Source organism: Amphibalanus amphitrite, unplaced genomic scaffold (genome assembly GCF_019059575.1).
Source record: "Amphibalanus amphitrite isolate SeventyFive unplaced genomic scaffold, NRLGWU_Aamphi_draft 000724F_arrow, whole genome shotgun sequence".
Taxonomy (NCBI): domain Eukaryota; kingdom Metazoa; phylum Arthropoda; class Thecostraca; order Balanomorpha; family Balanidae; genus Amphibalanus; species Amphibalanus amphitrite.
The window spans coordinates 94,453-121,652 of NW_024882218.1; the positions used below are offsets into that span (position 1 = coordinate 94,453).

At 46.7% G+C, this 27,200-nt stretch overlaps 1 protein-coding gene across 1 annotated transcript in view; it reads right to left on the reverse strand.

Annotated features, from left to right (window-relative positions):
• Nucleotides 1–14,290, reverse strand: part of LOC122365234 (sodium- and chloride-dependent taurine transporter-like) — a 55,387-nt gene extending 41,097 nt beyond the window's left edge. Inside the window, exons 1-3 of the mRNA XM_043336236.1 lie at nucleotides 14,227–14,290; nucleotides 3,462–3,730; nucleotides 185–316 (exon numbers count right to left, since the gene is read on the reverse strand). Coding sequence (XP_043192171.1) covers nucleotides 185–316; nucleotides 3,462–3,651 — 322 coding nt within the window. The 5' untranslated portion in view covers nucleotides 3,652–3,730; nucleotides 14,227–14,290. The remainder of the gene's footprint in view (nucleotides 1–184; nucleotides 317–3,461; nucleotides 3,731–14,226) is intronic.
• Nucleotides 14,291–27,200: the final 12,910 nt, after the last annotated feature.

Consider the following 27,200-nt stretch of genomic DNA (forward strand, 5'->3'; position numbering starts at 1 on the left):
ATAACAATAAAATGCATTCTTTAAAGCTGAAATCTTAGATTTAAATCAGAGTTCCTTTTTCTAGATTTTCATCATCTTTTCCGTGTCAATTTCTTACAAACGCCATCCGCCCGTACCTGCCGTAGGATAACAAACAGCGACGGTGCAGTGTTCCGAAAATATCGGACCTCTGTGGGATTCGAACCTGTGAACGCCGGGCAGAGTTTCCAGACGGAGATGCCGCCCTCTCCCATGAACTGGCCGATGCCGACTTCCAGGAAAAACATGGGCACACCGCCAGTCACCAGGCAGATGGCGTACGGAATCAGAAACGCCCCTGGAACGCAGAAACAGGGCATCAGAAACGGCCCTGGAACGCAGAAACAGCAAACAGGGCATCAGAAACGCCACTGGAACTCAGAAACAGGGCATCAGAAATGCCACTGGAACAGGGACACAGGACATCAGAAACGTCCCCAGAACACAGAAACAGGGGATCAGGAACACCCTGGTACAGGGAAGCAGGTGATCAGAAACGGCCCTGGAACGCAGAAACAGGGGATCAGAAACGGCCCTGGAACGCAGAAACAGGGGATCAGAAACGCCCCGGGAAGGCAGAAACAGGGGATCATTAACACCCTGGTACAGGGAAGCAGGCGATCAGATACGGTCCTGGAACGCAGAAACAGGGGATCAGAAACGCCACTGGAACAGGGAAACAGGGCATCAGAAACGCCCCTGAGAAACAGGTAATCAGAATTCAGAAGCGCTAATGGCACAGGGTATCAAAAAAGCCTCTGGATGAGAGGAACGCCACCGATCAGTGGACAGCTGGGTCAGAAACTGGATCCCCACGAACAGAACAGGGAACGGTAAACGGGGAAGAAATATCAGAAAACACATGTGGCGGAGCAAAAAGTGGAAGTCAGAATACGACTGAGCGAGGGATTGGCCATAGAAAACCAAATGATATCACACAATAGTTGTGTCTCACAAAGTCATCGATAACTTCTATTTGAAAGGCAATGAAAATTTGACATTCAAAGGAAAATAAGGATAATAAGTGAGAGAGAGAGAAGAGTATGAAAGTACGATGGTCACTCACCGCAGCCGTTTTTGTACCCGGTATGTATCACTCACCGCCGCCGTTTTTGTAGCAGAGGGGGCATTCCACGTCAAATCAAACACCGAAATCCGTCATCTCCTTCGATTTTTCTGAAAATTTGTAGGCAGACTGTGCATGGTTCAAAACTGAGTTATGTATAATATTTTCGAAATTTGATAAAGTATCGCTGAGATATAGGTCATCGAATATAGCCAAAAATGCCACACATCAATTTTTTAAATGTCTATAACTCTGGTTCCTTTTCTGGTATCAAAATGATATTAACAGGGTCTTGTAGGCAATTGATAAGGCTTTGATTTTTAATTATAAAATTAAATTGAAGTGACCTTGAAATGCATTTGACCTTGAATTAAAACAGAAAAATCTAAATAGCAAAAAACACGTCACCTTCGATTCGGGTAATTTTTACATATTATGTCCGTCACAATGTTCCTAACCATCTGTGAAAAAAATTGGAGTGGGCCATTCATAACTTTCGCGGCAAACGCCGTTTTCATGCATCAACATCACGCAACCGCGCGTGACCTTGAAAGACGGAGTCAAGACATGCTTGCTTGTGTACACTTTCTGAAATGAATGATTGCTGATTAGTGATATCCCAAACTCTGCGAGAATGGAAATACATAGTCACCGTAGTCAAGCATTCAAGTTCCATAGTAAAAGTGTCTCAGGCAAACGGTATTTTGCGGTGAATTTTGAGCCGTGTGGAAATGCATTAGCCATTATGAAGCCAAAAATTCAACGAAAACATTATCACGCAACGATATCTTCACGTCTTTTATCTTCACTATACGAAAGAATATACATTTTTGATTATGTGTGAGGAATTTCTAGTTAATCCAATAATAAATATGGCAGTTAGAGACCTGCTAAGAGTTAACATGTCGCCGGCTGAGGCGGGATCGGCCGACGCGGGAAACGCAGCAATCACAATTTTGTGTCTACACGTTCATATTTCAATTGTTTACCAACCGATTTTCAAAATTCTTACACCATAAGATTGCCTGTACATTTCTTAGTCTTCTCACAAAATTTGACGCGAATCGAACGTAATCAGCGGTAAGGAACGCGATGTAAAGACGGAACCGTTCCGTTCCGTCCCGGCACAGTCTACAATTCAGGCGGCGGCTAGCGGTCTGCGCCGGCTGCCGAGTCGCCGCGTCGCCGCGGCGACAGGATGTTCACTTTACACCGCTATTACTAGACCAGTTGTGAACCGATTTTCTTCTTGCTTGCACGATGAGATGTGCAATTCAATTTTGGACAGGTAGCTATAATTAATTTCGCATTAATACTATGAGATATTGGCGAAAAACAGGAGGGGTGGGGCGAAATTCACTCTTCCCCCTCCACTGCGCGTGCTAACATACGTTTGCATATGTGCCATTTTCTTCAAAACTTATGAATGGCCCACTCTAATTTTTTCACAGGTTGTTAAGAATATGGTAGGCAATAAAATATATGAAAATTAGCCAAATCGAAGGTGACGTGTTTTTTGCTATTTCAATTTTTGTGCTTAAGAACAGAGTTAAGCAAATTTCAAGGTCATATATTTAAGTAGGTGCAATTCTAAACAAATGCTTAAGAAATTACCTAAACAGTAAGGTTTATTTCATTCAAATCAAACAAGTACAACCAAAGTTATGGTCGTTCAAAAATATAAAGATGCAACATTTTGTAAAAATTCGATGCCCTATATTTAGAAGACCTGTGGTCAGAATGTGCAAAAAACATCAATGTAATGTTCGGGGCGACACAGGAACTCGCTCACAAATTTATAATGAAATCGCTGATGGTAAGGTGCAAAACAGCCGATTTTTGTTCGATTTGACGTGGAATGCCCCAGAGGTACTCACCGCCGCCGCTTTTGTAGCAAAGGTACTCGGTACTCACCGCCGCCGCTTTTGTAGCCGAGGTACTCACGCACCGCCGCCGTTTTTGTAGCAGAGGTACTCACCGCCGTCGTTTTTGTAGCAGAGGTACTCGGTACTCACCGCCGCCGTGTTTGTAGCAGAGGTACTCGGTACTCAGTACTCACCGCCGCCGTTTTTGTAGCAGAGGTACGGGAAGCGCCACACGTTTCCCAGCCCCACGGTATGTACTCGGTATGTACTCGGTATGTACTCGGTATGTATCACTCACCGCCGCCGTTTTTGTAGCAGAGGTACGGGAAGCGCCACACGTTTCCCAGCCCCACGGTATGTACTCGGTATGTACTCGGTATGTACTCGGTATGTACTCGGCATGTATCACTCACCGCCGCCGTTTTTGTAGCAGAGGTACGGGAAGCGCCACACGTTTCCCAGCCCCACGGTATGTACTCGGTATGTACTCGGTACTCGTATGTATCACTCACCGCCGCCGTTTTTGTAGCAGAGGTACGGGAAGCGCCACACGTTTCCCAGCCCCACGCAGAAGCCCATCACCGAGAGGACGAACTCGGCATTGTTGGCCCAGGTCTCGCGCTGTCGGTATTCGGGCTGCTGTCCGCCGCCGGCGGGGTCCACCTTCTCCGGGTCGGCCGGCGCAGCGGGCTGCTTCTCCATCGTCCGGGGAGAGCGGAGAGAGCGGAGAGAGACGGAGAGAGAGCGACGGAGCGAGCGTCCGGAGTCGACTCAGACGGCACTGTGGACAACAGGCAGATGGGGCTGAATGAATGAATGAATGAATGAATGAATGAATGAATGAATGAATGAATGAATGAATGAATGAATGAATGAATGAATGAATGAATGAATGAATGAACGAACGTATGTATTGCCCGAGGCAATGCTTCTGTTTTTTTTTGTGTTTCATTGATCTGATTTAATCCAAGTTCCGTGGAAATGACTAATTCAGTAAGACCTCAAATTAGCCCTTATAACCAACGATTTCCGTATCACATAGTGAAAACACTTAAAAAAAAACATCGCCGGACCTACTGGTTTTCTACATACGCGCTGGCCGAGGGGGAGGGGTACGACCCCCTCGCCGTTTCGCCCCTGGTGGAACTAGGGCGTCGCGGAAAAAACGAGCGTGTGCGCCGTCACAAGACGCAGAGATGGGTACCCGATTTTAAGGTCCTAGGTCAACCGGTGACCTCTGATGTCAGGTCAAGTGCCCCAAGGTACGGTTCAGTTTTTGGTGAACAACTTCGCAAAAAAACGGCCGCAGAGCCGCGATTTTGGCAGCATCGTGTTTGCCTCGCTCAGGCGCGTCGAATGATATACTTTTTTGTTTGTTTCAGGTCAGCTAAGGGTGTTGACCTCAGGTCAAGGTCAGATCAGCGCCCCCAGGTCACGAAGTTGGCCGAAAGAGGTCATCTCGCATATCATTCGATTTGTCAGGTCTTCCTGAGTGCATTGGTGGCTTTCCCGACTCGCTAGCGCAATTTGATCGGGAGTTATTGACGAAAAACTAATATGACCTTGATGACGTCATAAATGACGTCACACAAGGTCAACAATGCAAACGTGACGCATCTAACCTTGCAAGGAGTGCATCAAATCACGATTCTGTGTGCTTGAGATAGTTGGAGATCGTTCCCGGCGCCAGAATAGCAGTTTCAATTTTTCCCCATTGACTTATAATGGTCGAGGTCACGAAAATGACCTTACCTCATATGACCTTTAGGAAAAATTCGAGATATACAAGCTGTGAGACTCGTAATGGATACTAGATAGTAGATACTGCAAGTTTCATTTCCTGTGAAAGCTCCTCTGGCAGTGAGGGCGTTGCGAAGTTGCGACATCTGAAGACCATGCAGAGGTTCACTTATGACGTCATAGATCAGTGACCTGACCTGACCTGAAAATGCGGTTGGTGTCACAAGATTCGCCTTGAATCAAAAGTCAGATATGCCAAGTTTCAGCTCTCTATCACCAACGTGTTCGGAGCTATCGCGAAAAAAACTCTGGGGGCGGCACCCGCCCCCCCCCTTCGGCCGGAGAGGGTTAAAACCCTCGCCCCGTTGGGAGAGGGGGCATTTTGGCCCCCCCCCTGTGGTTTTTCCTGAATAGCAAGAAAACCGCGCAGCGCCGCCAAATTTTCAGTACCCTCCCGGGCATCAATTTGACACCTTCACACCAAATTTTAAGTCTTAGGTCACCTTAGGTCAGGAGTTATTGAGGTCAATCTGAGGTCATGTTCGAGCAAAAATGAGCAAAAAACATGCCATCTTGAAACGCTCACCAAATCTACAGTTATCAAGCAATTTCAAAGTTCTTTATATGGTCTAGTAGACAAAAAGCGGCGCTACAAAACTGCTATCTCGGATGTTCAAAATTTTGGGTTTTTGACCCCGAAAAATTCAAAAATTGATTTTTGTAGGAAAACTAAAAAAATCAAAATTTTTGTGAATTTCGAAAAAACCCGGAATATATGTGATAGTCCCTGCGCTCTTCTATATACATACCGAATTTCAGATCGATATCTCGTTTTTTGGCCAAGTTATAGCGAAAAAACTGTTCAAAAATGATGATGTCAAATTTTTGAACTCAATTTTTAGCGATTCTAGACCACGTACGGCAAAAGAAAGACCACCATTGAATACCCCGTGACGAGCTGCATCGATTCAATACCCACTTTACTCAAAAATATTAACTTTGAAATTTGACCTAATTTGACCTGACCTTGACCTGACCTTGACCAAAACGTGACCTAAGCTGGCCCGAAAGGCTGCCGGACCCACATAATCGCATTTGTCATGTAAAATGGGCCATAAAACATGTATCACACGACACTTTCATATTGTGACCCCCAGTGACCTGACCTCTGTGACCTGACCTGGTATCAATGACCTCAAATAGCAAAATATGTGTTTGAAGAACATTTCCCCATCGATGATTTTCAATGAAATGCATTTCACTCGATTTTACAACGCATTTCTTGAAATGCCTGTAAACGGTGAAAATGGGACCTTTGACCTGACCTGTGACGTCATCGGTTTGAACTGGGTCAGCAAATTGGGTCACAAGGTAGTTCCCTGATAGGGCTATCCAACACCGTTTGCCGCTTGTCGCTAGGTTGCGTGGTTCTCGAGATCTTAGGGGGGGGGGGCCAAAACGGACCCCCCCCCCCAACGGGACGGGTTGCTCGGCATAGCCCAATGGGGCGCAGGTTTTAAAAGGCTCAGATAGAAGAGGCACTTTTCCTGTATCGGTCCCACATTTTTCACAACTCAATCTCGAAGATAGTCAATTTAACATTGAAATCTACGGGTTAGACAGAATGTTCTAATGTTCATATTCGATTAGATTTCCCGTGTGCTCAGAAAGGTCCTTTCGTTTTTTCTCTCCACCGGGGAATATTCCTCGGACCGTTCGGGCAAGTTTTCGTAGAGCGTGCGTAAAAACCGGCGGCGACATATAATGGTTCGCTGTAACGCATTCTAAATTCAATAATACTTATTTATTAATTTATGATTTACGTTTAGTTTAGTTATTTATCCATAAATATCGACTAAAATTATTTGTACGTACTGCGTTTTCGATAAAGCCTCAGTAAAACAAAAATCATATAATACCAATCAGTTGTTCACAGCATATTACACAACCCAACGGAATATTTTGCTAAAAAGCACATGTATAGCAATCCTAACATCATAGATGCATTGCACATCGTCTCCATGGCAGCTGCTATCTTGAAAAAGGGCGCGACACACTCTCGGCATTTCTCGCCGTTTCGCGGGGTCCCGCAGGGTTCCTCGCGTTTCGCGCTGCCCGAACGGCCGTTTTCGCGAGGAATTATTCAGCGCGGAAAGTCCAAGCGAAAAAACTGCCCGTCCCAGCGCACGCCTGAGCCAGGGTATATTGAGTGAAGGGTAGGACGAACTTTGGAAGGAATTTCTAGCATAACTACTAGAAAACGTACTATATGTGGTGGGGACTAGCGAAAAGTTAGTTCAAGCTAGAATATGGTAGCGCTTATGGTTGGCAGTCATGACGCGCACGTGACATTCATTTCTTAAATTTCTCAAATAACAGGTTTTAGGGGCCGATTAGTGGGCAGATACATTCAATTAGCTATTAATAATTGATTATGCAAACATTCAAGAATCTACATTATTCAATTCTAGCCAAAATTACGCGCCACTCCCAGGATTCGAACTCACGACCCTCGGATCCGTAGCCCGATACGCTACCGACTGCGCTACCGAGGACCGCGCGCCGACGATCGGAGAGGCGGATCGCGGGTGCTGGCGTGCAGAGAAATCTTTACCCTGTACGCCGTAGAAGATCGGCTGGGTTTCGTGAAAAATGGTAGAGGAATTGTGGAAAGAAAATTCATCGATCTATCATTTGAGACTAAGAACAATTGATTCCTTCAAAGGTTGACCGAGATATCGCTCGCCGAAAACAGGCCATTTAACATGTAAACCCTATGGGCTGGTAGGAAATGTACGCCGTGGAGCAGCAGTGCTACCAACTAACTTCGGCGGGGGCCGCGCCTGAGCTGCCAGATCTGTTGAGCGGGGGCCGAGATTGTGTATGTACCGAGCTGCCCTGTTGAGCGGGGGCCGAGATTGTGTATGCATATGTACCGAGCTGCCAGATGTTGAACGGGGCCGAGACTAGGTATGTATCGAGCTGCCAGATCTGTGAACCGGGGGCCGAGACTAGGTATGTACCGAGCTGCCAGATCTGTTGAGCGGGGGCCGAGATTGGGTATGTACCGAGCTGCCAGATCTGTTGAGTGGGGGCCGAGATTGGGTAGGTACCGACCGATTTCAGATGGACATATCAGCTTGCAGAATTCGTCCTTACACTGCAGAGCAGTTGGCAGGGGACCTCCCTCCCAGCCCTGACTCTCTCCCTGCTGAGCAGCAAAGGAAGGGCAAAGCCAGCGGACGTAAACTGACTAGACCCGGTCCAACCGAGCTGAGCGGAGTGGGCGGGTCACTCTACATCAGTCGATGGGCCATGGGGAAATTGTAGCGTTGAAACATAGGAGAAGGCACTGTGATAGGTCGGGCATGGGAATCGACAGGGCACAGGGCAGGACAAAGATAAGGTAGGGTAGAGTAGGTTAGGGCAGGGTAAGGTAGGGGATCTGCATTTTGCAAGGGAATAGGACACGGCATGTGCAGGGCATTATTGGCATGAAATTATTTGCTTCATGGTCAAAACTTTACAAATATGTGTTTTCAAAACCCTTTTCAACCCTCGCCGGCCGAGGGGGGAGGGGTGCGTGCCGCCCCCCATAGGGTTTTTCGCGATAGCTCCGAACACGCTGGCGATAGAGAGCTGAAACTTGGCATACCTGACCTTTGATTCAAGCCGAACCTTTTGACACCAACCGCATTTTTGGGTCAGGTCAGGTCACTGACCTATGACGTCATAAGTGAACCTCTGCATGGTCTTCAGATGTTGCAACCTCGCAACGCCCTCACTGCCAGAGGAGATGTCACAGGGAAATGAAACTTGCAGGATCTAGTATCCATTATGAGTCTCACAACTTGTATATCTCGGATTTTCCTAAAGGTCATATGAGGTCAGGTCATTTTCGTGACCTCACCATTATAAGTCAATGGGGAAAAATGAAAACTGCTATTCTGGCGCCGGGAACGATCTCCAACTATCTCAAGCACACAGAATCGTGATTTGATGCACTCCTTGCAAGGTTAGATGCGTCACTTTTGCAATGTTGACCTTGCGTGACGTCATTTATGACGTCATCAAGGTCATATTAGTTTTTCGTCAATAACTCTTGATCAAATTGAGCTAGCGAGTCGGAAAAGCCACCAATGGACTCAGGGAGACCTGCCGAATCGAATGATATGCGACATGACCTCTTTCGACCAACTTCGTGACCTGGGGGTGCTGACCTGACCTTGACCTGAGGTCAACACCCGAAGTTGACCTGACCCGGACAAAAAGTACATAATTCGACGCGCCTGAGCGAGGCGAACACGATGCTGCCAAAATCGCGGCTCTGCGGCCGTTTTTTTTTTGCGAAGTTATTCGGGCACCAAAAACTGAACCGTACCTTGGGGCACTTGACCTGACCTCAGAGGTCACCGGTTGACCCAGGACCTTAAAATCGGGTACCAATCTCTGCGTCTCGTAACGGTGCACACGCTCGTTTTTTCCCCGACGCGCTAGCTCCACCAGGGGCGAAACGGCGAGGGGGTCGTACCCGCCCCCCCCCTTCCACTCGGCCGGCGCGTATGTAGAAAACCAATAGGTCCGGCGAGGGCTAAGCAAGTTTTTGACATCGTACAGCAATATCAATGGCACCATCGTGCTCCTGAGCTCCAACTACATCTAATAGGCACCTTTTTTATGAAAAAAATTATATTTTCTAACTTTGCCCTTTTCTGACTTGAAAGTGACCTGATCTCCGGTAAATGCAGTTGAAAATAACCTCAAATGACACAGACGACATTGTTTTCGAAATCTACGAGTAAAATGGACCATAAAACTTGCGTCACGTGACCGATACATGATAAACAATTTTCGTGACCTAGGATGGCCTGGCCTTGACCTAAAAATTCGAAGTAAAAGTTCGGTACCTTCAAGGTATCTAACCCGCGACCTGGTGGGGGGGCTATTTTTTGCCCCCCCCCCCTCCAGACTTTTCGATATATCTCCAGAACCGCTGCGCCGATCGTCACCAAACTTTCAGTACCCTCCCGGACATCAATTTTACACATTGTGACCAAAATTTTTTCCAAAGGCTATGATAGGTTGGCCGGAAATGACGTCAGAGTGACGTCATGTTCTGCCGTGTTCGACCCAAGAAAGGGTTTCGCGGGAAGAGCTGTCAGGCCTATAGCTTTGCAAATACAGAAAAATGATCAGACATAAAAGCTATAGATTGGACAGGGCTACAAAACTGCTATCTCGGATTTTTGAATTTTTTGGATTTTGACCCACAAAAATCAAAAAATATTTTTTTTTGATATGATAATCGAAAAATCCAAAACGTTTTTTGAATTTCGCAAAAAACCGGAATATATGTGATAGTCCTTACCACCTTCCATCCACATACCAAATTTGAGATTGATACCTCTTTTTTGGCGAAGTTATAGCGAAAAAACTGTTCAAAATTGATGACGTCAAATTTTCAAACTCAATTTTTAGCAATTCTAGACCCCGTAGCGCAAAACAAAGACCACCATTAGACTCCCCGTGACGAGCTGCATCGAATCAATACCCATTTTATGCAAAACTATCAACTTTAAAATTTGACCTTTTTTGGCCTGACCTTGACCTCAACTTTACCAGAAAGTGACCTAAGCCGTACCTGATAGTCTTATAACCAACACCATTGAGTTGGAAATGAAAAATTGGCCATAAAACATGTATCACACAACCTTAGTAAAGTTGGGCTCATGTGACCTGACCTGTGACCCTTGGTGACCTGACCTCTGACCTGACCTGGTATTGCCAGTGACCTCTAATAGCAACATATCTACTAGGCAACTGACGCCCTACCACTGATTCTCGACAAAATGCGTTTTCCTCGGTGTTATAGCGCATTCCCTAGAAGACCCGTGAACGGTGAAACGTTTCATCTTTGACCTGACCTGTGACGTCATCGGTGACCCCGAGGTCAATGAAATTTGGTTTCATTCGATAAATTTGACAGGCCTTTCGAACGCCGTTTGAATTTTGCGGATCCGTCCAGTAGTTTCGGAGATACGAGGGGGGGGGCAAAAAATAGCCCCCTCCCCCCCCCCCCCCCCCCACCACCAGGTCGCGTTATAAACAGACCCCACCAGGGCGCGGGCTAAGGCATATATCAAGGAGTGCATAAACCAGGGGTGCGGAGCCGGAGCCGGAGCCGTCGGAGCCGGCACATTTTTGCCCGGAGCCGGAGCCGGAGACAGAGCTGCCATGACATTTCCCCGGACTCCGGAGCCGGAGCCGGAGCCGAAGCCGATTTTATTTCTCCGAAGCCGGAGCCGGAGCCGAAGCTGTCTGAAATCTCCACGGCTTCGCAATCCGCATCCCTGGCGTAAACCAAAAATGAGCCTGATCGGACACGCCCGCCGGCGGTCAAAGTCTAAATTGTGAACAAGCAAAAATTCTGATAATTTTTTCTTTGACCTGAAATGTGACAACATTTATGACCTCGAGGTCAATAAAAATAGGTTACGCTCGACAGTATTTCCAGGGCTATCAGACGCCGTTTGAATTTTGACAATCGATCCAGTCGTTTCGGAGATAGGAGGGGGTTCTGGAGAGCCCCCCTCAGTCATTCGCGTTATGGAAAATACCCCAGTCATGCGTGGTCCTTCCATCCAGGCGGTGGGGGGGGGGGGGCCCGGGGGGGCATATCTTTGCCCCTCCTTAGATTTTTGGATATTTCTCCAGAATCGCGCGCCGATCGTCACACAAACCTTCAGTACCCTCCCGTGAATAGCTTTTACACACTGTAACCAATCTTTTTTCCAAAGGCTATGATAGGTTGGCCACTAATGACGTCGGAGTGAGGTCATTTCTGCCATTTTCGACCCAAAAAGGGTTTCGCGGGAAGAGCTGTCAGGCCTACAGCTTTAGGGATACAGAAAAATGTTTCGACATAAAAGGTGTAGAATCACCAGTACTACAAATTTGTAACTCCGATATTTGACGTTTTTGGATTTTGACCCCCAAAAATAAAAAAATGAATATAATAGCCGAAACATCCTAAAAGTTTTTTGAATTTCGAAAAACCGGTATTAACCCGCGCCGGGCCGGGGGCAGGGGTGTTTGAACACCCCCCCCCCTGTGGTTTTTGGCACACCTGTTCGTGTATCATTTCCGCACATGTTTATAAAATTTCAGACCCAGGTCACCCTAGGTCAGGTCACCAGGTCACGCCAAGTGACCTCACCTCAGACAAAATAAGAATGCTCGTCATAGCTACACCGATTGATCGATTGCCTTGAACCTTTCAGCGATTGATTAGAGCAACATTATCTATAAAATGTTTATCTCGGAATTTTGATATCGGTGACCTAAGGTCAGGTCATTTTTGCGGCCTCTCCATTATAAGTCAAGGGGAGAAAATTGAAAAGCGTCTGTTTTGCACGAACGCTATTCTAGACAATCTCAAACATCGAAATGTAGGCAAAATTGACACACTGAACCAGAAAATGGCAACTGTGACCCCTCGTTATGTCCCCCAGGTCATCTCAGGTCACGAACAGAATCAAACGTTTTTCGCTAATAACTTTTGATAGAGGCGTGCTAGAGCGCTGAAAACGCCTTAGATGTGTTTGGCTCGACGTTGCGGATCGACTGATATGCAACATTACCTTTTCCGGTCAGGTCATGACCTTGACCTGAGGTCAAATTTTCAAGTTGACCTTTCAAGGTCAACTTATAGTTCATTCGACGCGTCTCGACGAGAGGAACACGATGCTGGCAAAAGTAATGTCATGACTCATGGCTCTTTCGAGTCAAAAGTCATTGCCGAAAAAAAAAACGATTTTCGTAAAAACTGCTATTTTGGGGTTTTTTGCCCTCTGGAGGCTAAACCGTTGACCTGAGGTCAAATATGAGAACATTACTCAGAAAGGTCTGTAAAAGGCTATCGAATGCGCTTTTCCGTGGCGCTGTAGCTCTATCGGTTCCCGAGATAGCCGTTGGCAGTTTCCAAAATGTTGAAATAGTCAACATTTTACCTTTGGTGACCTCTGGTGACCTGACTTTTGACCTGACCCAAAAAATTACCGAAGTGTTTTCGTTCTTATTTTGGACGTTCTTTCGATTGCCGCTTACCGCGTGTCGCTACGTGGCCCAGGAGCCGAGTTAGAAGGGGGGGGGGGGGTGTTCAGACATCCCCCCACGGCCCGGCGCGGAATCTCAGAGCACCGGCCCGGCGCGGGTTAATGTGATAGTCCCTACCGCCTTCTATCGACATACCAAATTTGAGATCGATGCCTCTTCTTTTAGCCAAGTTATAGCGAAAAAAAAAACGCTCAAAATTGAAGACGTCAAATTTTCAAACTACATTTTTTTTTAGCAATTCTAGACCAGGTAGCGCAAAACAAAGACCACCATTAGACTCGCCGTGACGAGCTGCATCGAATCAAGACCCATTTTATGCAAAACTATCAACTTAAAAATTTGACCTTTTTTTACCTGACCTTGACCTGACCTCCACCAGAATGTGACCTAAACCATACCTGACGGTCTTATAACCAGCACTATTGAGTTCGAAATGAAAAACTGGCCATAAAACATGCATCGCACAGCCTTAGGAAAGTTGGATTCATGTGCTGACCCTTGATGACCTGACCTGTGACCTGACCTGGTGTTATCAGTGACCTCTAATATCAACATATGTACTAGGCAACTGACGTCCTATCGCTGATTTTCGACAAAATGCGTTTTACTCGATGTTATAGAGCATTCCCTAGAAGACTCGTGAACGGTGAAACATTTTGTCTTTGACCTGACCTGTGACGTCATCAGTTACTCCGACGTCAGTGAAATTTGGTTTCCATCGACAAATTCGACAGGGCTATCGAACGCCGTTTGAATTGTACGGATCTGTCCACTTGTCCAGTAGTTTCGGAGATACGGGGGGGGGGGGGGCAAAAAATTAGGTGGCCGGGAGGCCCACCACCTGCCGGGTTAAGGGGTACCACAAGTGTCACATTCATGCTAGTCATAAAAGAAGTCTCATGGTATGGAGTACACAAGTGTTCCTCACTTATTCCATCGAACCACAGAGATATGGGACCCCGGGTGACCGAAGGTCGAACAAAAAAAAAACACTGAGGAAAAACTGAAAGCTTCTTAACCCTCGCCGACAGAGGCCATTTTGCGTCCTTCGATGGCACAGGGGGGGGGGGGCGGTAGGTACGGCCCCCTCACGTTTGGCCCCTGATCGAGCTATTGATCAGTTGATTTTCCCTCATGGACATTCCATGGACATCGAATGTCCATGGAATGTCACTGGATTGCTCATGGGAAACAATGTGATATTTTCGCCCAAATTTGTCCTTAGAGCTGCCGCTCGAGCTCAGAAATCCGATATTCTAATCGTTTTTATGTGCAACATCCAGAACTGGCATTTCAGTTAGAAGCCATCGTAACCCTACAAAATCAATTGAAAAATAGAAACATGAAAAGCTGTATAAGCTTCTGACTTTTCAGACATCAAACTGAGATGCTCTAATGAGGCTGTGATAGACGGGCACCTACCTTTCCGGGGCGCGGCGGCACGGCGACTCAACAGCTGCTCGGTCCGACTGGGAGCCACGCCGACTGAGAGCCGGCACTCGGCGGTGACGGTCAAAACGACCCCCCCCCCGCCGGGGGACGGGGGGGGGGGGCGAGCGGAAACCCGAGTGTTTAGCTCATTCCGACTGATTGGTAACAGACGCGGCAGCCTTGGAAACGCAGCACACGCGACGGGACGACAACCCACGGAGAAAACCATGGACACACTGCAGAAAACAGAGGCATTGGAGAACATGGAGATCCTACTGCAGAACATGGAGGTACCTGCTGCATAAATCGTTCCAGACGATACTAACCAGAAAATTGCATATTTAACCCATTTATGCCCAGGAATATTGACCATAATGAAAATCGACGAAATCAAAATATGTTATGCTCCCACCAGGGCCTTGCATGGAACCGAAAATAATTTTTGCCTGCAGGAAAAGTTTTTCGAGAAAAACGTAAAAAACATGCGTTGCGAAATCGCAACGAAGGGCACACCGGGCGCCATCAGCGTTGCGAAAACGCAACGACGGGCACATCAGACGGACATAAAGTACACTGAACTGCCGTATATGCTAATATGTTTTGACAAAACATCAATCAACTGTTGACAACTATTGCTTGAAAATGCGGAACCCACATCCGTCGTGCTCTATAACCCGCCTAAGAGCCTCGGTGAGGAAGCATAACTTCATGATTCGCGAACGGGGAGATGGCAACACGGTCATTATCAACCATTTACGTTGTCCATTGCTGTTCATTTAAAGTTGTGGTCGACACGTATCCAGGGTGATGCTTTCTTTTTGGAAGCTAGACAGAGCCATTACCCCCACCTATCAGACCCCACACTGAATAAGTGAATACAATTAAACGGAGGATTGGGAGTAAACCAGTGCCTCACGTATGCGCGTATATCCGCAATCATTGTTAACCACCCTCCTAGGAGTAAAGCTAAATTCCATTGCAGGTTAGTCGTACCCACTCTCAGCAAAAAGAAAAAAGGACCGATCCGGCTCTAACAAATTACCCGCGTAAGGTATAGCGCATCACAACAAATCGACTCCCAGTTTATCATGTTTACACCTAATCCAAAATTTTCATGGCCCCACTCTCAGCGACCTTCACGTGTAACCTCTTTCTCGAGACAATGCCAGGACAGAATGGTGATTCGACGTCAATCCGTCCTTTCCATCTTCAGGATAGTTGAATCCTCCTCCACGCCTCAACCCCCTGTTCCGGGCTGGACCGGCAACGTATATCGCAATCGGGCAGCGGAGCGCGCCTGTAGCCGGGTGCAGTGAGTGCTTGGGAGGGGGAAGGAGGTGGGTCATGGGTGGCCTGCCCACTGGCTGGGCTCAGTCTCCAGTCTACGATTAACCGTGTCCGGTCGGACAAATGTCTCCCCTAATTCCAATAATCCTGCTAGCTCTAAAAATGGTCTGATTAGATAAAAAGCTTATCAAAGTAAGAAAACAAGCGTATACTCCACATCAAGCAGCTTATGAATCTATGCGAGTTATGAATCCTAAAAACTATTATTTTTCCAGGTCCGCCCTCATTACCCCTGCCGAAGGGCTCAGCTACCCCCAGAGGGGGCCTATCCCACTATTTACCGACCCTCAGTTATCTTTTCTAACGTAAATGTTGGTAGTCAGCAGTTTCTATCCAGAGAATGGCGATGCCTAGTTATCTGTCGCCTAATACCAGAATACGTCCCCGTTATTCATTATTTATGCACAATGTACATAGTAGATCCAATTTCCAAAGGACCTAATTATCTCTCAGCTCCGTTAGCATCGCCGACCGTTTGATGCATGGGTCCTTTTCCTACCATGTGATTTTCAGATGCATGGGAACACATTGCTTGGTGAACGAACAGCCCGAGGCCGATAATCTGCGAGAGAAAAAGAAAGGAGTGTTTGTGGCTGTTTGAGCCAGCAAATATGAAATGTGTCGCAACATTTTACGTGCGAACGCACCTTGCACTAAACATACCTATCCTATACACGTCCCTCGTGGCATAGGCGGCGGAGCGGGGGGGGAGGGGGCACCAGAACACCGTGCCCCCCTTGATTTTGCCATTTTAACATTAGGTATCCCTATAGGCGTTGCATGGAAATGGAAATGGAAAGAATGGGACCAAAAGTCGGCAGTGCCCCCCCCCCCCCCTTAATTGAAGATATTCCGCCGCTACAGCCTCATGGCTACAAAATGAAAGAGAGAAAGAGAGAGAGAGAGAGAGAGAGAGAGAGAGAGAGAGAGAGAGAGAGAGAGAGAGAGAGAGAGAGAGAGGGAGAGAGAGAGAGAGTTGGGGAACGAGGAGGAGAGGGAGGAAGATGGGGGAGAGAAAGAGAGAACCCACAGCGTATCACGAGTGAAGTCTACTGTTGATATTCATACTTCCGCTACCCTGCCGATGTGCCCATCGTTGCGTTTTCGCAACACCGCTGTCTTTCCGATGTGCCCTTCGTTGCGTTCCCGCAACGCGACCGTAGTCATATTTGAAAATAGTCACAAACCCTTTTTGTAGCATTATTTCTTAACAAAACGCATATCTACGCTATTGTAGGGACTCTGCAGAATATGTTTACACAATTTTCATTACGATATTATTAAGCACTTGGCCTACTCATCTTGGTTTTCGTGACGTCATCAGTCACAAAACCTTCGACTTCCCTCTGGGAGCTCTAGGCAGTAACTTACCGGCCGCACTGACTTGTAACTGCGTAGCATCATGCGCACAACCATGCTACACACGCTGAAACTTGTCTCGTCGGTTAGTCTCTTTTACACACTTCTCAAGCTTCGATTACGTCGACGCTTGCTTGCGTTGCGAAAACGCAACGAAGGGCGTAAATGGGTTAATAAGAATTTTCTGAGCATTAGAATTTAGAAACGTATCCCGCCACTCAGTTTGAGCCCAAAATGCTCGGAATTTCCCGTGTTGTAGGTATAACTCTCATTGGCGCAGGATGGACGCTTTGCCCCACACTAAAGTGGGCGTATTACCCCAACAGCACATTCAAAACAAAGACCACTAAAATCAAGCCTGTCACGATTGTGTCACAAACAAATAAACGCTCAAAGCATAGCTTAAAAATACACAGGCTCGACATGACAAAATTTCATTGCCTTCTTTAAATTTTATCACACACAGTTTTAGCAAAAAGAAAGCATGTACCTACTTAAAAAAACGAAATATACCTATCTTCCTATGTTACGTTCAGAACAACCCACTTGTGGAACCAAAAACAAGGAGTACCTACAAGCAGATTCCCCTGTGTTCTTGAAAATGGCTATCAAGGAATCTTTGAAAAGTCTAGCATTTCACAAAGTAGAGGGATGGACGTTTTACACGCCCAGGGCGCTTTGCCCCACTCTACCCTACATAGGTATTACTAAAGAGACTGAGCTGAGCCGAGTGACTTAGGTACAACGATAAAACTGTATCTAGAAACAACGAATATAATTTTTTTTTAATTTGACATACTCGCAGCCCGCAGGATTCATCCATCAGACCCGGCATGTCGGCCCGGGCCGACCTGTGGACCCCCCCCCCCCCCTCCAAAAGAAACTTTAGCCTAGATCCGCCCTTGCCGGGGTCCCGGCAAGGTTCCCGGGGCACAATGCCCCGGTTTACCCCCCCCCCCCCCGTTCCGCCGCCTATGCGCACGGCCGGTCGGCGGTCCCCTCATTGACTTCGGCTGTCTACGGTCTGCCACCGTCTGCAACCATACCCGCCAGGAGGCTCATAAATACCTATCGAGCGCCGGTCGCGCTTCGAACCCGGACTTATATTACCCGTTTTCACGACGGCCATCTGGTACACATTTGGTGCACATCTGGTACAGATTAGGTGCAGATTTGGTCAAATCAGGTTCAGTGTGCTGTGTGCCTCTTAGCAGTTATCAGCTAGGGTTGCACTAATTGCTTATATGCCTGCTTTGTCATATTATCAGAGAGCATCATCGATTAACCCGCGCCCTGGTGGGGTCTGTTTATAACGCGACCTGGTGGGGGGGGGGCGGCTATTTTTTGCTCCCCCTCGTATCTCCGAAACTACTGGACGGATCCGCAAAATTCAAACGGCGTTCGAAAGCCCTGTCAAATTTGTCGACGGAAACCAAATTTCATTGACCACGGGGTCACCGATGACGTCACAGGTCAGGTCAAAGATGAAATGTTTCGCCGTTTACGGGTCTACTAGGGAATGCGCTATAACCCTCGCATGTGTAGGGGGGTCGGATGGACCCCCCATGGTTTTTCGCGAATAACTCGCGTAAAAAGCGGCCGATCGCGACGAAACTTTCAGTACCCTCACATTGATCAATTTTACACCTACCCTGAAAATTTCATGACCCTGACCCAAATGACCTTTGACCTGTGACCTCTTTTCCGAGACCATGTTTGGCCAGAATCGCGATTCTGCGTATGTCGGCTCGCATTAGCCGCGCGTTTGCAAGCTTTTCGTGGTTTCAAACGTTCAAACATGTGATTTGATGCTGCTTCCATGCATTAGGGTGGGTGTCAAGGTCACCTGAAGGTCAGGTCAGGTCATTGACCTTTGGTGACCTCGGGTGACCTCGGTTCACTTTTTCGAGCTGTACATGTTTCTAGGCTAGTTTTTGGAGCTGAATTCGAATTTAGCAACCATTTGAACATTTACGAAGTAGTTTTGGTGCCTTCGTAACATGTTACGAAGCTGTCAGAGGCGGTTGACACGTACTACGAATACCCGTCACGACGCCTACTGGTTGACCTGACCTGACCTGACCCGACCTGGTCTAACCCTATTCCTGGCGGGCTCCGCCGGGACAAGAAACTGGCGGGGGGGGCCGATTCGGCCCCCCCTGAGATCTCGAGAACGAAGCAAGATAGCGACAAGCGGTAAACGGCATCGGATACGCACGGCCAAGATCTACAATTTTTACAAAGGTCATTTTCAGGTCAGGTCAAAGATGACGTCACAGGGGTTGAAAAAGTCAAAATGGCGGCGCTAGATATGGAGAGAGTTTTTCTCGAATAACTTTCGAATTAGTCAAGCTAGGAACAAACTAAGGGCATCATCGTGATCCTCTCGTCAATCCGCATCGAATGATATATATGTTGACCTCGAAAGGTCAAGGTCAAAGGTTGACCTCAGGTCACGTGACCTCGAGGTCATCATGTATATCATTCGATGCGTCTTGACGAGCTGAACACAATGAGACCATCCACGCGTCTGTATCTTGTTCCTGTACGGAGTTATCGGCCAAAAACCTTTGGTGACCTTTGATGACGTCACATGACCTCACAGCTGCCCAACAGCAAAACAGACCTCAAGGTAGTGAAGGTTGATCGTATATGAAGTCATGTATGGTATATGGGGCCATTCCGACCCGTTTTAGTGGTAAAAACAGGGAGTTGATTTTTCCCCCATTGACTTATAACCCGCGAGTTGCTGGGGGGGGCGTTAGACGCCCCCACTTTTTTCGCCGGGCCATAGCATAAAAACGGCGCGCCGCAGGCGCGCCAAATTTTGGGTACCTGTAGGGAATTGATTGAAGTTTATTGTGACAAAGTTTCAAAAAAATCGGTCGGAAAATTTTTGAGATATCGAGGTTTTAGTGACGTCATGATTTCTGAGTTTTCGACCAAAAACGGCATATGTTCAAAAAATCATATAAAATCACAGAATAGACATACAGACATGCCGTAAACGCCATTAGACTGCCAATACCATGGTCAATCAAATGGCTATCTTCGATTATTGATTATTGTTCCGAATTTTCCATAATCTTGAACTGAATCTTGGCAATTTTTCGTGACTACTTCACGACCATGATACATGCATTTCTTAAACTGAACTTTTTGAGCCAAACACGTACACATATGATAAAATGAATGTCACCATCGTGTTCTACGCCCCAAATTACCTATAAAACATGTGTCACAGGCTGCGAATATCAGTTTTGATTTTCGGGGATATGTGCCTACCCGGTTGACCTGACCTTGACCCTGACCTATGCTTGACTGACCCCTACATGGAGCTGACACTCTTGTGGGCCTTATAAGATGGATTGTGCACCGTTTTGACAGAGTTTATGGCGAGAGGCGCCCATTGCGAAGTCCTGAAGTCCATGCTACTGAAAGCCCGATTTCAGGTGTTTGACCTGACCTTGACCCGACCTGTGACCTCAAAATTCAACTTTAAAGTACTCATCTGAAGCGTCTCGTCGCGCTCTTTCGTTTGCCGCCTCGTGCGTTTCGCTGCGCCTATTGGTTCTCGAGTTATCGGCTGGGGGCGTTTAACGCCCCCCCCCAGCAAACGGTGGGTGGCGAAATACCCCAGCAACTGCCGGGATAATGGGGAGGTCGCGAAATTGACCTGACCTTAGGTCACCGATATCAAAATTCCGAGATATACAAATTGCACATACTGGTACCCTAACTAAACCCTGAAGAGAAGAAATTGATCGGTCAAAAACTCTAGCTCTGGCGTGATTGCAAACTTTTCTGAGGTAGGGTCACCAAACCGCCTCTGGTGACCTGACCTGAGGTCAGATCAACTCAAAATTTTCAGACATGTTGCGTAGAAGCCTTTTAGGAAAAGTCAGAAAATTTGAGCTTCCTAGCTCAACGCGTTTGGGAGAAATAACCAAAAAACCTCAGGGGGGCTCCTGAGGCCCCCCCCCCCGCCAGGAATAGGGCTAAATGCTTAAAGACATCATCTGTGATCAAAACTAACACGATATTCGTGATCAGCACCCCGAAAAACCCCTCAGTAGCCACACTTTACGACTTTCTAACAGGTCCCGATTTTCCCGACTTTGGGTCATTGACCTGACCTGGAAGGTCAACCAATGACCTAGGACCTTAAAATTGGGTATCATCGGCTTCCTCTCGTCACGGGCAACACGCTCGTTTTTTCCGCGAAGCTCTAGCTCGATCAGGGGCCAAACGGCAAGGGGGGGTCCAACCGACCCCCCCCCCTACACATTAGAAGCTGGCAAACGCCGCACACATGCGAGGGATAACACCGAGGAAAACGCATTTTGTCGAGAATCAGCGATAGGGCGTCAGTTGCCTAGTAGATATGTTGCTATTAGAGGTCACTGACAATAACAGGTCAGGTCACAGGTCAGGTCACCAAGGGTCACAGGTCAGGTCACATGAACCCAACTTTACTTAGGTTGTGTGATGCATGTTTTATGGCCAATTTTTCATTTCCAACTCAATGGTGTTGGTTATAAGACTATCAGGTAAGGCTTAGGTTACTTTCTGGTGAAGGTCAGGTCAAAGTCAGGTCAAGGTCAGGCCAAAAAAGGTCAAGTTTTTAAAGTTGATAGTTTTGCATAAAATGGGTATTGATTCGATGCAGCTCGTCACGAGGAGTCCAATGGTGGTCTTTGTTTTGCGCTACAAGGTCTGGAATTGCTAAAAATTGTGTTTGAAAATTTGACGTCATCAATTTTGAACAGTTTTTTCGCTATAACTTCGCCAAAAAAAGAGGTATCAATCTCAAATTTGGTATGTGGATGGAAGGCGGTAAGGACTATCACATTTATTCCGGTTTTTGCGATATTAAAAAAGAACTTTTTGGATTTTTCGACTATTATATCCAAAAAATCTATTTTTTGATTTTTGAGGTTCAAAATCCAAAAATTTCAAAACTCCGAGATAGCAGTTTTGTAGCCCTATCCAATCTACAGCTTTTATGTCCTGATCATTTTTCTGTATTTGCAAAGCTATAGGCCTGACAGCTCTTCCCGCGAAACCCTTTTTTGGGTCGAAAACGGCAGAACATGACGTCACTCTGACGTCATTTCCGGCCAACCTATCATAGCTTTTGGAAAAAATTTTTGGTTACAATGTGTAAAATTGATGTCCGGGAGGGTACTGAAAGTTTGGTGACGATCGACGCAGCGGTTCTGGAGATATATTGAAAAGTCTGGAGGGGGGCAAAAAATAGCCCCCCCCCCACCAGGTCGCGGGTTAAAACACTGAAATGAATTCATAAAATGAAGATATTTGCTGTAAAAGAAATTAGGTGCAGATTAGGTCAAATCAGGTACATTCACCGGATAGCCCGTCGTGAAGACGCCTATTGCCGGGCAGGGGCGGAGAATTGTCATAATCCCAGGGGGTGCTTTTCTAGCATCTGGCGAATGGAAGCGTCGAATTCTTGCGTAGAAAAGCACATACAGACCCCGTTTCCATGGGCATCACTGATCCGGATCAGCAAACTTAAATCGTATTATATTTCTCGAACTATTCGCTACATGATATAATTCAAAGTGGATGAGGCTTATATAACCAGTGAATCCCTTGTTTTCATTTTCATTTAGTGTCTAAATATACTAGATTAGCTAATCCATTTTTACTGATCCGGATCAGTGATGCCCATGGAAACGTGGTCATAGTTACCTACGTTTTCCCAGCAACATCACTCTCCTATCGTCTTACGCAAAGCACTTTGCGTCAGGGCCTATTTTAAGACAATTGGACTGGGGTGGCCAGGCAGTGGTGGCGCCCCTGTCTCTTGTGTTGGCGCCCCCCCCCCCCCACCGAAATACTGCTGTGCGCAGCATTTCGATGGGGGGGGGCGTCGCAATCGAGTCTCAGAATCTTTTCTTTGTGACGGTAGTACGTAAGGACTAACGTTTCGGGAAAGTGTCTGGAGGCCTTTGTTGGCATAGTTTTTTTCTTACATAGCCCTTTCGGGCGATGCATGGAAAGAATTAAGCCAAAAGTCGGCTGTGCATGGTGCAACCCCCTTTCGTCAGAGAACTTTTACTGCTTATGCCGATGGCCCTCAAATCCCCCCCCCCCCCGATCCGTCCATGATAAACACCTTCCCATACCAAGCAGCCGGCGTCACTCGAGGTCACTTTATCTTGAAATTTCGATATCGATGACCTAAGGTCAGGTCAATTTTTCGACCTCTCCATTAGGTATAAGTCAATGGGAGAAAATTGAAAAGCGCCTCTTTTAGACGAACGCCATTCTAAACATTTTCAAACACTAAATTACGAGTTAACATGACACGCTGAACCAGAAAATGGCACCCGTGACCCCTCGTTATGCCCCCGAGGTCATATCAGGTCACGAATGGTATCTAACAGTTTTTCGCTAATAACTTCTCATTCTGATAGAGGCAAGCTAGAGCGATGAAAACGCCTTAGATGTGTTCGGCTCGACGTTGCGGATCGACTGATATGCAGCACGACCTTTTCCGGTCAGGTCATTACCTTGACCTGTAGTCAAATTTTCAAGTTGACCTTTCAAGGTCAAATTATAGTTCATTCGACGCGTCTAGACGAGAGGAACGCCATGCTGGCAAAAATACTGTCGTGTCTCTCTTGAGTCAAAAGTTATTGAAGAAAACGAAGTTTTTGCACTCTGGAGGCTAAACCGTTGACCTGAGGTCAAACCTGAGAACATTATTCAGAAAGCCCTGTAAAAGAGCTATCGATTGCGCTTTTCCGCGGCGCTGTAGCTCTATTGGTTCCCGAGTTGTCCGTCGGCAGTTTCGAAAAATGTTGAAATAACAAAATTTGACCTTTGATGACCTTTGGTGACCTGACCTTTGACCTGACCTAAAAAATAACAAGTGGGTATTTTCGTCATGGTTTTTGACGTCCTTTCGGATGCCGCTTACCGCGTGTCGCTACTTGGCCCAGGAGCCGACTTAGAAGGGGGGTGTTCAAATCCCCGCCCCCCCCCCAGCAGGGCGTGGAAATCCAGGACCCCCAGTGGGGAGCGGGTTAACCCTATTAGTGGCAGGCTCCTGACTACCCCATATTAGTGGCAGGGGGGGGGGGGGCTGTTTACGACCCCCCCTTGATATCTCGAGATCTAACCGGCCGATTTTCAAAATTCAAACGGCATTCGATTTGGCTCAACGAGATCTACATTTCTAAAAAAAATAAAATTAAAAAAATGTCAATAGGGGGGTAGAGGGGGGTAAAAACGGGCAAATTGCAGATACATTTTAAACTGTTTATCACGGCCAGGTTTCTGAACCAATCTTAACGCAACTTTTGCCGATCGATAGAGAATGAACCAGGAATTCACATGGATCCTAAAAATATGCATTTTCAAAAATCATAGGCGGATACAGATCATTGAGATTGGGGGTACACAAAAAGTAAAGTAAATAAGGTTTTTGTTGGTACTGTTTCTAAAAAGGGTGGCAATGGTCTTGTTATGTTACAATTTTCTTATGAGAGAACGACTAAAATTGTATTGGTCATGCATAGGCGGTGTCAGGGCACCTATGTTGGGAGGTAAAAAATAACCCCCCTTTTTGGACGCCTGGAGCCGCCTATTATAGCAAAAACGTGTCAAAAGAGGATGCACAATAACTTTGTATATGTTATCACATGATACCTTTCATTCACTGTTCGTAAAACTGGTGCAGCATCGTTATCTTCGCCCAAATGACTCGCTTCACGAATAGGACCCCCCAATTCCCAGTGCTCTGGAGCCGCCCCTGGTAAAGTTATGAACTTGAAATTTTCAGGGAATGTGCCCAATTTAGTTTTAGGAAAAGTCAGAAAATTTCAGCATCGTAGCTTCAGCGGTTTCGGAGATATTCCCGAAAAACCTGAGGGGTGGATAAAAACAACCCCCGCTGCCACTAATAGGGTTAAACCGCCGCCCGCCAGATTTTTCTCTTGGAAATACCCTCGTCAGAAGCAATGCGTGCACGTGCGTTTGAAAATCCATTGTTGATCACACGGCCTGTCTCATAGCCACATGACAAATTTAATTTTGCGGCCGATACTGATAGAGAGAGAGAGAGAGAGAGAGAGAGAGAGAGAGAGAGAGAGAGAGAGAGAGAGAGAGAGAGAGAGAGAGAGAGAGAGAGAGAGAGAGAGAGAGAGAGAGAGAGAGAGAGAGAGAGAGAGAGAGAGAGAGAGAGAGAGAGAGAGAGAGAGAGAGAGAGAGAGAGAGAGAGAGAGAGAGAGAGAGAGAGAGAGAGAGAGAGAGAGAGAGAGAGAGAGAGAGAGAGAGAGAGAGAGAGAGAGAGAGAGAGAGAGAGAGAGAGAGAGAGAGAGAGAGAGAGAGAGAGAGAGAGAGAGAGAGAGAGAGAGAGAGAGAGAGAGAGAGAGAGAGAGAGAGAGAGAGAGAGAGAGAGAGAGAGAGAGAGAGAGAGAGAGAGAGAGAGAGAGAGGAGAGAGAGAGAGAGAGAGAGAGAGAGAGAGAGAGAGAGAGAGAGAGAGAGAGAGAGAGAGAGAGAGAGAGAGAGAGAGAGAGAGAGAGAGGAGAGAGAGAGAGAGAGAGAGAGAGAGAGAGAGAGAGAGAGAGAGAGAGGAGAGAGAGAGAGAGAGAGAGAGAGAGAGAGAGAGGAGAGAGAGAGAGAGAGAGAGAGAGAGAGAGAGAGAGAGAGAGAGAGAGAGAGAGAGAGAGAGAGAGAGAGAGAGAGAGAGGAGAGAGAGAGAGAGAGAGAGAGAGAGAGAGAGAGAGAGAGAGAGAGAGAGAGAGAGAGAGAGAGAGAGAGGAGAGAGAGAGAGAGAGAGATCCCTTTATTAGCAGACTCTAGGTCCATAAAGAATCATGAGAGGTCATAAGACCCTCAACTTAAATACAGACATTGCCGCCATGCCTTCCTTATCGAGGAAGTCACAGCCAGGTCACTGTTGAACAATGTAAATATGATTTGATTAGAGGAACACTGAAGGCGCGTCATAAAGTTCCACACTGATTTTCGGCACAAGGCATCAAAGCCGGGCAAGCATTCTTGAACGAACATGTTCGAAGCACTGCAGAACCTGTCGTAGCCAAATAACGTCCTAGCAGCATTGTTAAAACACACTTTAAATTTCTTCAGAACAGACACATGAAACGAGTGCCACAAATGCATGCAACTGACATTTGAACAATAGGCATCATACAAATATTTCTTAACCGAGTATGAACACATGGCAAATTTGCGACTGATCGTATTAGCACGGCAACAAAGATTACGATATTGCTGTCGGATTTCTAAGTCATCGACTCTAGAGCCCACATTGCTGAGTTGATACCCAAGATACTTGTAAGAGTCAACGAATTTCAAAGCACAGCCACCAAGCCAGATAGTAGGAACATAGAGATCACGAAATAACTTAGGACATATTTTCATGCAAACAGTCTTTCTAGTGTTGAATTTGATATCATGCTCAATTGCATAGGAATCACAGACATTCAACATTTTCTGCAGTCCATATGATGAAGGGGATAGCAGGACCATGTCATCAGCATAATATAAATGATTTACACTACCTTGAAAATGACACCCAACACCACTCCGATCAAGAAGCGTCGATAGACCATCAGTGTACGCATTAAACAGATATGGAGATAATATCCCACCTTGCCTTACCCCGTTTGTCACCGTAAACCCTTCGGATAACAAGCCACCCCATAAAACATAAAATTGTTGAGTCTCGTACCACGAAGAAAGAAACTTCACAAGACTCACTTCAATTTTCCTCTCTAGAAGTATAGCAAATAACTTCCAGTGGTTGACTCGGTCAAAAGCCTTCCGTGCATCGAGAAAGCATACAAATACCGGACTTCTATTTCGCAGATAATAGTCACTTATTTCTTTAAGGGCATATATAGCCATGTCGGTTGAATGTTCCTTTTTGAAGGAACATTCAACTTTTGAAGGAACATCAAAACGTCTGTACGTATGTATGTATGTATGTATGTATGTAACGCGTCAGTCACGCTTTAAGGGCTATTGCTCCGGAACGGTGCGGGCTACGGGGGTGAAATTTTGGACTTAAGTCGGACGCGTGCATCTGTTTGTCGTATCAACTTTTCGAGGGGGTGCGTGCAGCGGTGTGCACGTGGCGGGCGCATCTTTGCGGGATTTTGTGCCGCGGCCGGCTTCGAGCAGACGGCACGCGCCTTAGGCTCAGATTGTTCGCTGCGAAAATGAGGGAAAACAGAGTCGGAGGTCGTTGACCTTTGCCAAT